Source organism: Gossypium arboreum, chromosome 9 (assembly GCF_025698485.1).
Source record: "Gossypium arboreum isolate Shixiya-1 chromosome 9, ASM2569848v2, whole genome shotgun sequence".
Taxonomy (NCBI): Eukaryota; Viridiplantae; Streptophyta; class Magnoliopsida; order Malvales; family Malvaceae; genus Gossypium; species Gossypium arboreum.
This window is the reverse complement of record NC_069078.1, coordinates 88,210,397-88,227,655: the sequence shown is the minus strand read 5'-3', so window position 1 is coordinate 88,227,655 and position 17,259 is coordinate 88,210,397. Positions and strand designations below refer to the sequence as shown.

The window sequence follows — 17,259 nt, the reverse complement described above, 5'->3', positions numbered from 1 at the left end:
AATATTTACGTTATATTTATATTTGAGTTGGCGTTCATGAATAATTAAATTAATAGTTGAATTTTGATTTAAATTTTAGTTTTATAATAATAAAAATTAAAAATATAATAAAATTGATTTAATCAGTTTAAGAGCAGATTTTATTCTGATTTTCAAGTAATTCACTTAGATGTCGATTTAATACCTTTGTTTTGATTAATATATTAATCCATTTGTGATCTAACATGTCTAATTTAATTCAAATAATATTACTTGACATTTAATACCTGAATTAATAATTAAGTCGATAAAAATCATAATACTGAAATATTGATACTTTAATGATATAAATTACAATATTTTAAAATTTAGAATGATTTAAATTTAAAAACATGTAGAGAAATTAATATATTTATCAAATATCATTCACTTTCATTTGTTATACCAAACTCAAATTTCTCTTAAAAAGCATCTCTTCCAACATAAAAAAGCTAAAACAAAACAGAACAAGATTATTTTTAAATCATTTTAAAAGAGAAAATAAGGAAATCGGTTGCGTTAAGAGGAAATAAAGATAAAGTTACCCTGAGGGTTTAGAGTTTGGTACGGTTACTTTTTTAATTTTTATTATTGGGGTTTGGAGTTAAAAAATTAATAATAATTTGGGGAAATGGAGGTAAAATGGGTTAAAACCAAAGTTTCTTTTTGACAGTAAAAGAATTGAAAATTCATCGTAAGAATTAAAAGGTCCAAACAGGGAATATACGGTTTGCAGCATACTTTATTTTTTAGGGGTCACAGCTTTTCTTGAACTCCCAAAAAGCAATATCTCTTATGACTCCGCTAAAACTAGGCCGGGCCGGGTCCATCCAATTTTTTTTAAAAAATTCGGTAACTCAATTAAGTGTTGATATTTTTATAAGTTTGGGTAAACTATATTTGATATTACTACACTATTAATAATTTTATATTTTGGTCAATTCGCTTCAAAAAGTTATAAAATGATCATTAAGTTATTCAAATAATTTTATTTTAAGTCAATGAATTATTCAACATGGTGGATTAGTACTCATTGACGAGTAGAATAACATACTATAGACCAAATTGATCCAAATGAGAATAAAATTATTTGAATTTTGATTCATAAATACATGATGTTGAAAGCAGTTTCATTAAAATTAAATTGAATTATAGAATAGAAAAGAAAGAAGAGTTCTCGATTGATGTAGGTAGTACGAGCGGAGAAAGCCATACAGCAATGGTTTTAACAATCGCATGAGTTAAATAAAAAAATTGAATAATTCATTAATTATTTTGTAACATTTTGAAGTTGAATGACAATGGGTGTGAAATAATTTTAATAAAAATAATATTTCTAATGATTAGTAAATTTTTTGTCGAGTGAAATTGAGTATTTTGAGATGTGGGACATTTGGATTCAAAATGATTATGCGCACTTGCTAATATTTTGGATATTAGGTTAAAGATATGATATGCTTAATTAATATAATTTTTGAGGTCTCGAAATTATTAAAATATACATTCAATAATTTGTCCATTAATACAAACTAAATTATCACATAATTTATTCTGCTATTAAAAGTAAAAAGAAAAAAAGCGAATAAGAAAATTATATTTTTAAAAAGAAAGTTATAAGATCCTTTAATATATTCTTGTTTTATAGGTTTCACTTTAAATTTAAAATTAAAATTGAGAATGAAAACTTGAATGCAAAAAAGGAGTTTGTTTCCGTATTTATATGCGCTATTTAATAAATAAAAACAATAAGAAATAAATAAATAAAATTTACTTACGTTGAAAAAGAAAAATAAAAATCAAAAGACTGCAAAAACAATATAAGCCAAAGAGACCTTATCTATGAGAGTGGTTGTATGGGACACGTGGCCAACGGGGGGCAATAAAGAGATAAATAATATTATTATTATAATAAAAGCTTAGTCAGAGAAGAATATAACTTGACAGACGTAAAATAGTTGAAATGTTAACATCAAACTCTTAAAAAGAAGAGCTCAATAATAAAAATAAATAAATAATAAAATTTAAAATTAAATTATGATTTTTATGTATGAATTAAGCGTTATTTTACATAAATAAAGAAATTAGTTTTTGAAATTAAAGTGTGTTTTTCAATTGGTTTGAAAGAATACAGAATTAAATTAAAATGAAATTTAAAAATATGCGAAACATTTTGGATAAGAAAATTGACTCGGTAAAACATATCAAATATGAAGTTTGGTGGGCAGTTTTTTTTACCGTCATAATAAAAAAAGTGTGTACAGTAAAAAAAAAAGAAAGAAAAGCTTATATAGTATGTTTGGGTTAACTTTACTAAACACCTCCAAACTATCATCTATATTTTTAATTTACTCCCTAAATTTCAAAACTTTTTGATTGAGTCATCAAAGTGCCACTACTGCAACAATTGAGTTTTTCCAACGTTAAATGCTAGTTCAAACATCATGACAAGCATAGTTAAGACACATGGATCAAATTGTAAAAACCAATGTACTCTGATGCACAAATAGTTTAGATGTATTATCAGATCCAAATTGTCTATTATAATAGGTGTACACATGCTTATAATTTTATCCACATATTGTAAATATGCTCTACGTAATATGTTGACTTGACATTTAACATTCAAGCTTATGGCTAAGGTGACAGAACACTAGATTAACAGGATACTAACATTTTAAGGATCCAATTAGCACATTTTAAAGTTCAAAGTCTAATTTAAAACCTAGACAATAATTCAAGGACTTTTAGGAAATTAACCCATGGCACTTTTTGTTTTTTAACTTTGACATGGGTGTTGTAGTAGATTTAGATGTGTGGAGTTAGTTAACTTCATGCATGAGCTGGATCCACTCTTCAAGGACTGACCCACTTTTAAATTAAAAAAAAAACAATAATAAAAAAAGAAATTTCATTAATTATTTTATATTAAAACAAAATAATAATTAATCATCACCCGAAAAAAAAAAACCCAGAGAAACTTAAAGATGAGAGACATGCAAATCTCTTCAACTCCAATCTACAAAAAAAAAAAAAAAATTATCTTCTAAATAATCCAAAATCTCTCTTTTGGTTCAAAAATTTTTAAGCTTTTATAAACTTTGGGGTTTTTTGAATTTATTTTTTCAACTATGTTGTATATCATCAATCTACTTAGTTCAAGTTTAAGCATGTAAAAAAAAAAGAAGCTAGAATCTTTATGTAAAATTATTTTTTTTCTGGTTTGTTTTTGGATCAGTCAAAATGAATTCAAGTAGTGGAAAATCATATATGTCAACTGCTAGTTCGAGTGTTATTTGGAAAGCTGGTGGAGATGTAGTTGCTGATCAGTTCCCTGCTGGTTTACGAGTTCTTGTTGTCGATGATGATCCGACTTGTCTTATGATCTTAGAAAAGATGTTAAAAGCTTGTCAATATAATGGTATTTTCTTGTTTTTAGGCATAGTTCCTCTTTGGGTTGTGTTTAATTCTTCGTTTTGATTACTGATTTATGGTTTTTTTAAAGGGAATGGTTTTATTTATTTATTTTGAGCTTTGAATGAACTGTAAATGAATAATTTCTTGGGTTTTTTTTTTATTTTTTTTGTTTATAGTGGGGAAAAAAAAAGGAACAAGAAGATGGTATTTGATTCTTAGATTTGGGGGAATAGTATAGCATTTTTCTAATGGTTTGAGCTATGATTTTTGTTCCTGCATAGTTTGTGTTCGACAAATTGCTTCAATGATCTGATTTGTCTTGATTTGTTTATATGTACAATAGAGGTTGATATTGTTGTAATTTGATAGATGAATGGTTAATTTGTGATTGGTAATTTTTTTGCAGTTACTAAATGTAATCGAGCCGAGACCGCATTATCGATGCTAAGAGAGAACAGAAATGGGTTCGATATCGTTATCAGCGACGTTCATATGCCAGATATGGATGGATTTAAACTTCTTGAACATATTGGATTAGAGATGGATCTGCCTGTTATCAGTAAGCACACTATTTATCATGTTTCGTAAATGCTTTTAATCGAGCATGGTTTGAAAGTTTCACCCTATCTGGCCTCATATTCAACTCGTGTTTCCTGCAGTGATGTCTGCGGACGATGGAAAAAATGTTGTTATGAAAGGTGTTACGCATGGGGCCTGTGATTACCTGATCAAACCAGTTCGTATCGAGGCGTTGAAGAACATATGGCAGCATGTGGTTCGGAAGAGGAAGAATGAGTGGAAGGACTTTGAGCAATCGGGAAGTGTGGAAGAAGGAGATCGGCAGCCAAAACAATCCGAAGACGCAGATTACTCATCCTCAGCTAATGAAGGGAATTGGAAAAGCTCAAAACGGAGGAAGGATGATGAAGATGAAAATGATGAGAGGGATGATACATCAACGCTAAAGAAGCCGAGGGTTGTTTGGTCTGTTGAGCTCCATCAACAGTTTGTTGCAGCAGTTAATCAACTAGGCATCGAAAGTACGAGTCTTCACTCCTTTTACAATTTGCTGAATGTTACATCTTCAATAATCGATTGACAGTTGTTGTCTTCCCTTTTGTATGATTTTTTCTGGTTGATCTTCTAATACAGAGGCTGTCCCGAAGAAAATTTTGGAGTTGATGAACGTTCCGGGACTTACTAGAGAAAATGTTGCCAGCCACCTTCAGGTATGATAAAGTTCACTAAATACGAGCATTTAGTGAATAATTCTGATAGTGACGTTTGGTTTCATGATGATAATTACTTTGTTATCATGTGATCAGAAATATCGCTTGTATCTTAGAAGGTTGAGTGGGGTATCGCAACACCCGAGTAATCTGAATAATTCTTTTATGAATCCCCAAGATGCAACTTTTGGGCCACTTGATCTTCAAGCTCTTGCTGCCACTGGTCAACTTCCCGCACAAAGTCTTGCCACACTTCAAGCAGCAGGGCTCGGTCGGTCAACTGCTAAATCAGGCATACCTATGCCCCTCGTTGATCAAAGAAACATTTTTAGTTTCGAAAACCCAAAGTTAAGATTTGGAGAAGCGCAGCAACATGTGAACAATAATAAGCAAATGAATTTACTTCATGGAATTCCAACAACTATGGAGCCAAAACAGCTTTCCGGCTTGCACCACACGGCACAATCAATGGGAAACATGAATATGCCGGTCCTTTCCCACGGTTCACAAAGTAGCCAAAATAATCCGTTATTGATGCAGATGGCTCAGCCACAGGCTAGAGGACAAATGCTCAATGATTCCACTGTCGGTCTTGCTCCGAGACTTCTTTCACCAATGGGGCAGCCCATGTTATCCAATGGAATGGCTACGAATGTCTCTACAAGAAATGGGGTTCCGGAAAATATCCGAGCCCCTAGTTATAATCCAGTTTCTCAGACCTCTTCAATGTTGAACTTCCCCATGAATCACACTTCAGAACTACCTGGTAACAGTTTCCCTCTTGTAAGTACTCCGGGGATTTCTAGTCTAGCACCCAAAGTGGCTTTTCAGGAAGATGTTAACTCAGAAATCAAAGGATCAGTGGGTTTTATGCCAAGTTACGATATATTTAATGACTTGAATCAGCATAAACCCCAAAACTGGGAACTACAGAACGTAGGCATGATGTTCAATACCTCTCAGCATTCGAACTCTCTTCAAGGTAACCTTGATCACACACAATCGGTTTTAGTTCAACAAGGATTCTCGACTGGACAGAACAGGAATTCAACTGTCATAAGTAAGGCAATGTTCTCAGCCGGAGATAGTACTGGCCATGTGAACGCTCAAAACGGTAATCAACATCTCAACTCCCTCTTTGTTGACAATACAGTAAGGGTCAAATCCGAGAGAGTTGCTGATGCAGCCCCTGCCAATCTATACCCTGATCACTTCGGACAAGAGGATCTCATGAGTGCTCTTTTGAAACAGGTTGGTTCCTTCTTCTCTCTTTATGATACTGATGGGGATACTATATTACTCATTTTAACATCGAAATTTCCAATCTTCTTGCAGCAAGACGTCATCGCACCAGCTGAAAACAACGATTTCGATTTCGATGGATATTCCATAGATAATATTCCAGTTTAACAGGACCGGCTAAACAGGTATCTGTTACCATTTGGACCGACAATTACAATGCTTGTAAGATATTTCTGCACGATAATGCAAAGGCGATCGTGCAAATTTTTGATTGTTTTTTCTGTAACGAAATCGGGCAGGCCAAAAAACACTAATTTTTAGGGTCTTTTTTCAAGTTGGTGAAGCATATTGTTTTTCTAGTCATCAGCAAGATCATAGGAGACTTATTTTCTAACTCTAAATAACAGATGAAATTTGATCTTCTATTTTGGTTTTGTTTTTATTGTTATTCTGTTTTTGTGGAGGAATTGACTGTTATGTATATACACCATTTGATTGCTCTACATATAAGCCTGTCTGGGTATTCTTTTATAGCTATTTTATTTATCAAATTTATCATGATATCCTCCTATATGTGTTAGGTCTAATTATGATTTTAGTCCCCGTATTATGTTGAAATTTGGAATTTTATCTCTTTATAATTTGTTTTTTATTAATAAGTTGAAATTGTGGTTGTAAAAATGAAAGTGGGTTAGATATCTTTATTTAAACAGTGCTTCACGCTTGGATGGACCACTTGAATATTTGAATGTGATTTATTTATATGGATAATAGGTTCGATATTCATTTAGAAAATTTAATTCTTTTTGGTCCCCGGTAATTAGGTCTACTTTGGTATTTGTATTATTTTTTAGTTCACTTTGGTATATGAATTTTGCAATTAGATCCATTTTGGTTTTTAAATTTGGATTCTGTTAAGATTTGATAATGTAACTAATGTTTTTGGAACATGACTTGATCGGTTGGTTAGATCGACTGAACTGAGAATTGATCGATATATTATTTCTAACAAAAGGATTGAACTGATTGAATTGGAACCTAGTCGAAACCGGTAAAAAAATAAAAACTGTGGACAAAAATAAGTAGTTGAATATGTTGAATTGATTTAATATATAGATTTAAATTTTTATCGAAAGCTAATTAATTATTTAATTATTTTTGTCTAGCAATTGCACTGATCAAACGAATTGAATTGAAAAGACGTGTTTTGATCGAATCAATCAGTTAATAAAACATTGTATGTAACACTTGAAGATTATATCACGATATCAATCTAAATGTTTATATAATTTTTTTTCCAGTGATATTGTGACATAATTTTAGGGTAATCAAATTTTATAATTTTAAATTTAGAAATTAAAATAAATTTAGTTGTCAAAGTTCTGGATAAAATAAATATACATATATTAAAATGGATATAATTGTGGAGTCAAAATGAAGTTGGTTTTTAGTAAATGTAATGGATTTGAGGCTGAAAAGCAGTGATGGGCCGGTTATTTTGCTACATCTACTCTGGGCAGTTATTTTTCACATATTTATATTTATTTAACATACACCCACAACCCTTTGAATAATCAAAGATTAGGTATAAATACAAACACTCTCTTTGTTTTCCTTAAATGTTTAATCCATTGCTTCTGTCTCTAGTCTTGTTGATACTGTTGACAGAAAGGAGAGGACAGGGAAAGAAAGTGTCGGTTTACTTTTGATAGATGAAGAGAGAAAGAGGATACTCTAGGGTTACTGTTATGCCCGGATGGTCCCAACGGGCGAGTGCAACACGGATCACCTCCGAAGAGATTTTTTGAGGGATTGCGCAGGGTCGTCTGCTATTTACAAATTATGTAACAATTTGTCACGTGTCGTGCTCTAGAAAAAGATATAACAACTTACTATTGTATTCATTGGAAAACATCTAAAAACAGAAAAGGATACGCGTGGTATCGTTTTTTAAGAGGCAAGATTAGGAAGTATAAGATGAAGCCAATATGTGAAGTGAAGCATGAACCCACAGTTTTAAAGGCTTTTTCAATCCCATCATCATCCATGGTCACAAAGCTATCCGTAAAATGGGTTCCTTGCAGGCTTTGTTTTGTTTTGTTCCCTTCTACACCCGTCCCCTCTGCTACTTCATTTTCTTTATATCACCCCATCGTTATCATCTACATGACCCATCTCATTTTGGATTGGATTTGGTTTTATATTTTTCAATCCGTGTTGATTTAATTAGAGTCATTTTATTGTTTATAAACAGTAAAATAAGTCTTTTGAATCGGCCTCAACAAGCTTGGTTTCAGAAAATTTTTGAATTGAGTTCCAACTTAACTTATGAATACCTTTACCCAAATATTTTAAAACTCAAAATTTAAATTCAATTCAACTTAATATTGAAAATATTTAACTTGGATATTTTTAAGTTAAATTATTATATTTGAAGATTTTAATATTTAATCCTTATATTTTTAGTCAAATTTTGCTTATATTTATTAGGTTCATAATATTTTATTTTTAAACTTAGTATGACTATATAAATATTTTAATGAAATTTTTGACAAAAAGTACTAACGATATTGGAAAATGTCAAAATTCCATTAACTAATAATGTAGATGGTAGTCGATTGAGTTTTAATTTGATTGAGATGGACATTATTGTTAATATAGAAAGATGTGAATTTGAATGCGCTGAAATGCATTATCCTCCTGACAATTGTACTTTAAAAGAATGATATAATCAGAAAAATATAATGAGATTGTTATAATAATAATAATAATAATAATAATAATAATAATAATAATATAGATGGTATTTGATTCAAAACATATATTTTCCTTTTAGTTAATCAAATTGGACTAATTTGAAACTTATACAATTCACCAGCCTTTCTACCTCAACTTTCAAATTATAAAATACAAATTTCTAATTTTTAAGGTCCATTTTAACTCATTTTGATCAATTCTTGAATATATTTTATTTTCATTCAAAGGAAAATTACCATTACTATTGTTTACACAGTATTTTTGGTATTTGTCCTTAAATTTTACTCAACCACATTGTTTTAGCAATTTGTAACTGCTTTTGTATATGGAATCAATCAAAATCAAAGCATCAATTTAGTAGGTACCATCATATATGTTTTATCTCAAGTTGGATCGAATGGAAAAATATTTAGATATTTAAACTTGATTTAAGTAATTAAAATAAAGTTAATATATAATTTACTTTTAAATTTTTCCAAAAGTAGCTAATTAGCACCTAAACATTTATTCTACCTAGTTGATATTTGAACTTGTACTTTATGACACACATTGTCCTCCATTTGTTAATAGTGTTAACTTTTTAAGAGTTAATATGTAGTTTACCCCTTGAATTTGTCTAAAAGTATCTAATTGGTACATAAACTTGTTAAAATTTTATACATTTTAAATTAATTTTATTTTTAAAACTATTTTTTTAATTTATGTTCACCGTGTATCACATTGAGAGGCTGTCACATATCATTACATGATTAGCCATCAATGTCACGTCAACATAAATTAATGGTGTTAGTGCAGAGGTTACCAACCTGAGTGACAAAATAGAAGTTTAGGTATTAACTAGATATATATATATATATAATTCAGATACCAACTAAGTACTTTTAGACAAATTTAAAGGATAAACAATATATTAAACCTTTAAAATATTTATAATTAAATATAGAATATGTTTTCATTGATTAAATAATAATTCGGGTGATAGTTTAAATTACGGAAAATTGACCCTGAATGTATCAAACTAACTGAATAATTTTTACCAATTTAGAGATGATACCCAAATAAATTCTTATATAAAATGATTTTAAGATAAAAAAAATAAATAAAAAGTTAAAATATATACTTAGTTGTTTTTAAGCATAAGCTGTTCCAACTAAGCAATCAAATGGTTAAAAAGAAGAAAAGGTTTTCCAACGGAAGATTCCTTACACATCCAAAAAGTTATAAAGGGATAACAAAATTCCTTTGATGCAAAATGCTATGAATTGTATATAACTATAATTTCATATGTCTAATTATTGATTTGTCCCTCTTTAATCTTATATTTATTCATAGCAAGATTGAGTAACTATAATCAAAGTATTGTGTCATTTATGACCCACACAAATTTACTTACAAATTAAAAGTTTAAAATTTTATTATTAATTAAATCCAATTCTTAATTTTTAAGTAGCCATTATATCATCACAAACGATGTTATGATATACCAATAAAATTACAAATTTATGTTGAGCTAAAGGAATTGAATCTCAAATTTTAAGTTGATTTGACCTTTTTTTCTCTTTTTTTAGTTTTGGTTTTGGTTATAAAGGCTGATTTGACTTGAATTTCATCCATCAACAGAAAAAGTAAATTTGTAAGTGGACCGACACTCTTTCATGTGCTCTTCCAAGACAATAGAAATTAAATTATTGTCACGAGCCGCCCTAGTCGTAGTGGTACCCCACCCAATATTGTGCTCAAATAAAAGGCTACATACCATTCCTCAAATCACCCACTCAACCTCTCTGGAAAGCTCCGCCATGCTGGTCGACCGGCCGGGAATTCAATTCTAATTTAGATATATTTTGTGTTTCAGAAGGTACTTATAATATAAAAACGGTAACTATCTTAATTTCAAAAAAAAAGAAAAAAAACATTTAACACGATAAAATATTAATGTAAATTTAGAAGAATTTTTTAAAATTGTATCAATATTTTAATTATATTAATTATTTGAATTACTTGACGATATTATAAAAAATCAAAATTATATCAGTACAAAATCACAATCATATTTAACATGTTTTTTTAATTATAATTATGTACTGTCTCATGTACTCAAAGGTACTATATCGCAGCAATGAGTATAAAATGAGTCAAGTGCTTAAGAGAGAATATTTTATGCAAAATAAAAAAATATTGTGATGGTTGGTAACAGTTCATCTAAAGGATGGAGAGTTATCTTCATGGTTTATGTATTATATCTACGTATTCTTTAAAATTTATTCCATCTATTAATGCTATTAAAATAATAAATATATGTGATGCTTAAGTGATGGATAATTTTAACCCTATTAAATGTGTGGTTTTAATTATAAAATATTATAAATAAGGAGGAAATTCTTATAAGTTGACAAATGAATTCAATCTCATATCGCGTAGGACAATGGTAGAAAAACGTATTGAGACCACAATTTGTTTGTATGGCCGTACATAAAGAAAAGAAAGTAGGGGTAAGTTCATGGATCGGTGTGTTTTGTTTCTTATCATTTACTCACATGGACAACATTTATGTCCTCACCACACCTCATTTTAATTGTTTGTTTGGTGAGACCTATCCATTCAAAGTCTTATTAATTTTAATCAATCCATATCATAAAATTTAAAGGATTTTTAAACATTTATAATGCCCCAATTACGTCCTCATTAATTATAAATATTTGGATGATAAACAATGGCACATGGGACACCCCCCCCCCCTTTGAAAAGGTGTACTCTACTATTGTGATTTGTCAAAAAAAAAAACCATCAGCATGTCCTTTTATAATTAACAAAATATAAACCCATAAAATATGTTAGATTATATCATGTTTGTAATTGAATTTTTTTATGTAAAATTTACTTACTGATGATATAGGTGGAATAATAATACGATTAAATATGTGTTTCATTCTTACGTAATTTTTAATTATTTTATTTAAAATTATATTAAAATATGAAAATAAAAATTATTATAATAATATTAATAAGAGTTGAGATTACATATGAAAAAATTTCTAGCTAAACAAATAATATTAATATATTTAAACTGTTTATTAAATTTTGATTTAGGTTGAATTTTGCACAATCATTTTAAATTTTAGTTTATCTTACTAGAAATTATTTGAAATAAGTCTAAAATTAAAAAATTAAAAATTATTTTAATAATAATCCAATCTTCAAAAGCTTCTCCACTTGCATTGATTTTAAAAATCCAATTTGATAAACCTTAATTCAATCTCAAACCCAATTAATTTCGTCATAGAAAATTGATTGAATAATTTAAATTAAATTATATTTAAAATTATCTCAAACTTAAAATAATTTAAATTTAAAAATATCATAATACCAAATTATTTAAACTCATAATTATTGAGTTGAAACATTTTAAAATTTTAAATTTAAGTGATTAAAATGTTAAACAACCTAAATTTAAAAGTTAACAAATCTTGAAAAATTCAAAAAATAAATTATAAATTTATTTAAAATTATTCATAATTTTCTTTAAATTCTGGTGCATCAATAAATAAAACTTCACCTTTTTAAACAACAAATTTTTAAATTTTTAGCCGAAAATAATAAAAACCGTAAAAAATTTATAAACATTCCATGAACTATCAAAAAATTCTCAATAAGGCCAAAAGCACCATGTTTTAGCTTGCGTCTTCTTCACGTCAAATCTACGCTCCTTTAGCCACGTCACCACTTCATTATCCAATCATTTCCTCCCACTTGTAAAAAAAAATTTCTACTTATATGTACAAATTTCTCGAAGATGAAAAAATTTATTTTACTACCATTTTTAACTCGCTTCAGTGACCACTCAACAAAACACCAATTTCGCCTTTAAAATACCAAAAATACCCCTTACTTTTTACTCAATGGACATGAAACTCTCCGCACCTTGCGTAAAATTCGGCGACTTCAAGTTAAAAAAGTAAAATGTGTCGGTGATATCTTTTAGAAATTTGAGCATTATATTATAATTTTTTAATTCGATATATGAAAAAAATTTATCAATATAATATGACACGTATTTTAATAAATTTATCAAAATTTTGGGATATGATTAAAATTTTGAACATTTTAAGACGATTAATTATAAAAATTTTGGAGGGTTTATTAAAATTTTAGAAAATTAATGGAATATTAAATTATGCCATTAAAATATTAAATGTTATCATAATAAAGAGGTAGAAATTATAATATAATAAAAGAAGTCACCCGTGTCATGTAAAAAGGGTTTAAGGCCTTTTATCTATTGTAGTAAAGATAACATAAGAAAATAGTTATAATAAAAGTAATTATATAATTTACACAAATTACCATTTAGTTTTAAGATTTGTTTTTCAATACATTAATATTGAACCGGTAAATAAACACATAAATACTAGTAATGTAGGTTAAAGTAAATGATAACTCAGTTTGATGTTTGAGGAAAATAAAATTTAACAAAATTAAATTAAATATTTATGTTATTATTAAGAGTTATTGAAATAATATTACTCATTAATCGGATCTCAATTTAATAGTAAAATTATTAAAATTTATTATTTTTATAAAGTAATAAATATTATTTTAAAAGTTTAAACTTACATCATAAACTCAATTTTATCATTTTAATTGAACTCGCATTTAATTATTATATAACTTTTTCTTTCACACGAAATGTCTAAAAGTATCACAAAATCTCGCATTAGGAATCTAATTGCATTTTATCTTCTACTAAAAATAAATAAAATAATCATTGTATATTAAATAAAAATAAATTGATTATTTTATTAAAATTTTCTTTCATTTTACTATTAAAATATTATCTCTAAATGCCAAAACGAAACACATAACAAGTCACATATATTTTAATCATTTTGTGTGTCACATCAATTTTAAAATTAGAAATAAATAAAATTTCTAAACAATATAAGAATAATTTTCATCTTATTCTAATTTTAAAAACCATTTTTTTAATAAATAAAACAAAATGCAATCTATACTGAAACATAATCTAATATGTGTATCCTAATGTAATAAAATATTATGCTAAATCTAAATATATTTGATCCGTCGTAAAACAGCTTCTTTCATAAAAAGGGGGGGGAAGAGAGGCGCCCTAAACCCCACTTCTTTTTAAACACACTCGCTTCGTGCTTCTTTCTCTTCCTTCTCTTCTTCAACTCTTTTTTTTTTTCCCTTTTATTTTTATTCTGCATGTAAGCATTGTTCTTATCTAGCTCTTCTTTTTCCCTTTAATCTATATTTCTTTTCAGTTCTTTGGGGTGGTACATTCAAGAAAAAAAAAAGCAGTGAATTTTTTTTTAAAAAAAAGTGGTTATTTGTTATTAGATGGAAATTTTTCAGACAATTATTGTAATTACAACATCTCTGATGCTCCTGAGTTCGGTCGTTTTTTCAGACAACACCATCACCACTTCAAACACGACATCAAAGTACCAGATCGAGTGCACCATGTGTTCATCATGTGAAAATCCATGTCAGCAAACTCCATCGCCGCCACCACCATCTCCACCGCCGCCTAAACCATCTTCACCACCACCTACAGTTCCTAACCCCAACTACTGCCCACCCCCTCCTTCTCCACCCACCTCCAGCGGTGGTGGAAACTACTACTACTCTCCACCACCACCTTCTCAATCCAGCGGCGGAAATAACTACTACGCTCCACCACCACCCGGTGGTGTCATTGGTGGCATGTACTACCCTCCACCAACGTACAAAAACTACCCAACGCCACCACCACCCAACCCTATCGTCCCTTACTTCCCTTTTTACTACCATACTCCGCCACCACCGTCAGAGGCGAGAAGCTTATCATCAACAATCCATTGGCTTTCTATTTTTATTTCCATGTTGGGTTTTTTCCTTTCTTTCTTTTAATATTAAAAAAAAATGTAATTAAAGAAGAAAAGATGGTGAAAATAAATGTAGAAGATTTGCAGATCTGAAGAAGCCATTGCAGGGATGAAAAAAAAAAAGGGAACTGAGAAATTTCTGAAGATATATGAAGTAATAATATTTTTCTCTCCCTTTTTTTTTAATATTTATTTTCTTCTTAATGATGTAGATTTTATCCTTTAATTTTTGGTTTTATGATCATTTTGTATCTATTTTCGTTCCATATTAATGTTTAATTACAAACTAATAAGCAAGTTTAGTTCATCTTCACAATGCTAGCTTTTTTTCTCAGTTGTAGTTAATAGCTTAGGTTAAATAGTTGGTTAATAATTATATATATATACACTCTTGAGCTGCCTTTCATAAAAGGGTTTCATTGAATAAGCATCCAATTTTACTTGCTTCAATCCCTTTAAATTTCAATTTGAGATTTAATCCTCTAAATTAATTTAGCATAAATTGATAATTTATTTAATTATTATCATTTAAATAATCACATATTATTTGGTTACATAATTAATATTACATGAAAATTTAATAATTTTAAAGTTTTATTTCTTTTTCAAATAAGAGATCATATTATTAATTTGGACCTTTTGATGATTTCGAACATTAAAAAAAAGTTAGTATTGAATTATTTTTAACATGTGTTAATATTTGATGCATTAATGATGAATCTACACCATTAAATCATTTTATTTTTATTTTTATAAAATTATAATCATTGACATAATATATAATAAATTATTATAATCAATCAAATATTTATTTTTAAAAGAAATAAATAATGGTACAACAATGAATAGTTTAATTCAACTTTTCTTTGCTTTCCACGATGGTACATTCCTTCAAAGGTCTACCATCATCCCTTTACTTTACCATACTTCCATGTGAGAAAAAGTGGGTTGTAGTATTTTATTTAGGTAAATTATACCTGTCATCTTTAAAATTTCAATAAGTTTACATTTCAGTTATTAATTAAAGAAAATTTAAATTTATTATTAAATTATTTGATATTTTATTTAAATTATTTGTTAAAAAATTATTTTATAATTATTTAAAATTAAATAATCAAAATATAAATTTACTAATTATTTAATGAAGTTAGGTGTAATGTACTAAAATTATTATTATCAAAGAATTAAAAAAAAACTTCGTGGATAGTGAAATGAGTCATATCCACTTAAATATAACCATAACTACCCAAAATTGATGGCAAATAAAATGCCACATCTCTTTTCACAAATATTGAAGTTAAATATTGTTTTGAAAGAAAATTTATTATGAAATGTTTACTAAAAAAGAATATTACGCATTAAAAATCATTTCAACCCTTAAAATTCAAAAGTATATTTATTAAATTCATACTTAATTATTTATTTTATTAATTTATCTTGGTAACCCCTATTTAAAAATTTCATTATAATGATTAAAATAAAAAGAAATTCACCATTCATCGTATTTAATATTCGTGTTATGTCAAAAAATGATCGAGTGCGGAAGGAAACAGGGTGGGGACAATCAACCAAAATGTTGATTATCTCTTTTTGTTTGTTATTTTGTGGGAATGAGATTGAGAATCCTAAAGGCAATTAAATTAGCTGGATGGCATGTAATGGGTCCAAACCATTAGGCTAAAGGGTATCCTATGAAGATTGGAATGCCAAGTCTCCCACAATCTTATTCAAATTTTTATTAAATTTAAAATTAAATTGGATAATTTTTTAATGAGATAAGTTTTTTTTTACCATTTAAAAAATTGAAATTCAAAATTTTATTTAGGATAAATTGAAATTTTTATCACTTGATTTATGAATTTGATAAAAAAGAAGAAGATAAAATTAACATTTATTTTTTGAACTTGATAATTTTTTCACCTTAGCCCTTAAATTTTATTTGTCCATATTAATTGTAACACCCCTTACCTGAGACCGTCGCCGGAGTCGAGCACGAGGCGTTACTTGACTTAACTTACTAATTCGGGGCATAAAATTTGCTTTTAAAATTAATTAATTTACATTCATTCAATATGTCTCTAAAAAGGGCCCTCGAGACCCTAAAACATGCAATTGAAACGGTTCGGGACCAAACCGAGAACATTAAAAATTTTCCGAATGCTTAGACAAATCAAAAAACAATTTATTTCATTATTCCTTATAAAACTGCCCACCTGTGTCATAGTCACTAAATAAATCATAACTCGAGTCACAAAACTCAAAATTTAAATTCGTGAATTTTTCCTAAAACTAGACTCATATATCTTCTTGATAAATTTTTTCCAGAATTTTTTGTCTAGGCAATTAGTACAGTTTATGAGTTAAAGTTTACCCGGTTGCACTATTCGACTACTCTGGCCTCTCCTCACTATGAATCAATTTTCTCCCTGTACAAAATTCAAATAACATGCCGTTTGTTTCTATTGAAAGTAGATTCACTAAGGAATCTAGAAATATAAACTATAACTCCTAATTCTTTTTGTACAATTTTTAGTGAATTTATAAAGTCAGAATAAGGGATTCGAAAATCGCTCTGACCCTGTCTCACTAAAATTCAAATATCTCTTAATATACACTTCTTTTGCTCACTTTGTTTCTTTCATATGAAAAGAGACTCAATAAGCTTTAATACTATATCTCATTCATCACCTAATTCCATTTCTATTATTCTT

At 28.4% G+C, this 17,259-nt stretch overlaps 2 protein-coding genes across 2 annotated transcripts; both read left to right on the top strand.

Moving 5' to 3' along the window:
* The first annotated feature begins 2,946 nt into the window (after nt 1-2,946).
* LOC108465632 (two-component response regulator ARR2-like) lies at nt 2,947-6,413 on the top strand. Its single transcript, XM_017766006.2, has 6 exons — nt 2,947-3,436; nt 3,839-3,991; nt 4,092-4,472; nt 4,585-4,661; nt 4,758-5,912; nt 5,997-6,413. Exons 1-6 carry the CDS (start codon nt 3,259-3,261, stop codon nt 6,069-6,071), a joined length of 2,019 nt encoding a protein of 672 aa, XP_017621495.1. The 5' UTR covers nt 2,947-3,258; the 3' UTR covers nt 6,072-6,413.
* Nucleotides 6,414-13,762: 7,349 nt separating this feature from the next.
* On the top strand, nt 13,763-14,864 carry LOC108465332 (leucine-rich repeat extensin-like protein 3). Its single transcript, XM_017765657.2, has 2 exons — nt 13,763-13,888; nt 14,092-14,864. Exon 2 carries the CDS (start codon nt 14,145-14,147, stop codon nt 14,571-14,573), a length of 429 nt encoding a protein of 142 aa, XP_017621146.1. The 5' UTR covers nt 13,763-13,888; nt 14,092-14,144; the 3' UTR covers nt 14,574-14,864.
* Nucleotides 14,865-17,259: the final 2,395 nt, after the last annotated feature.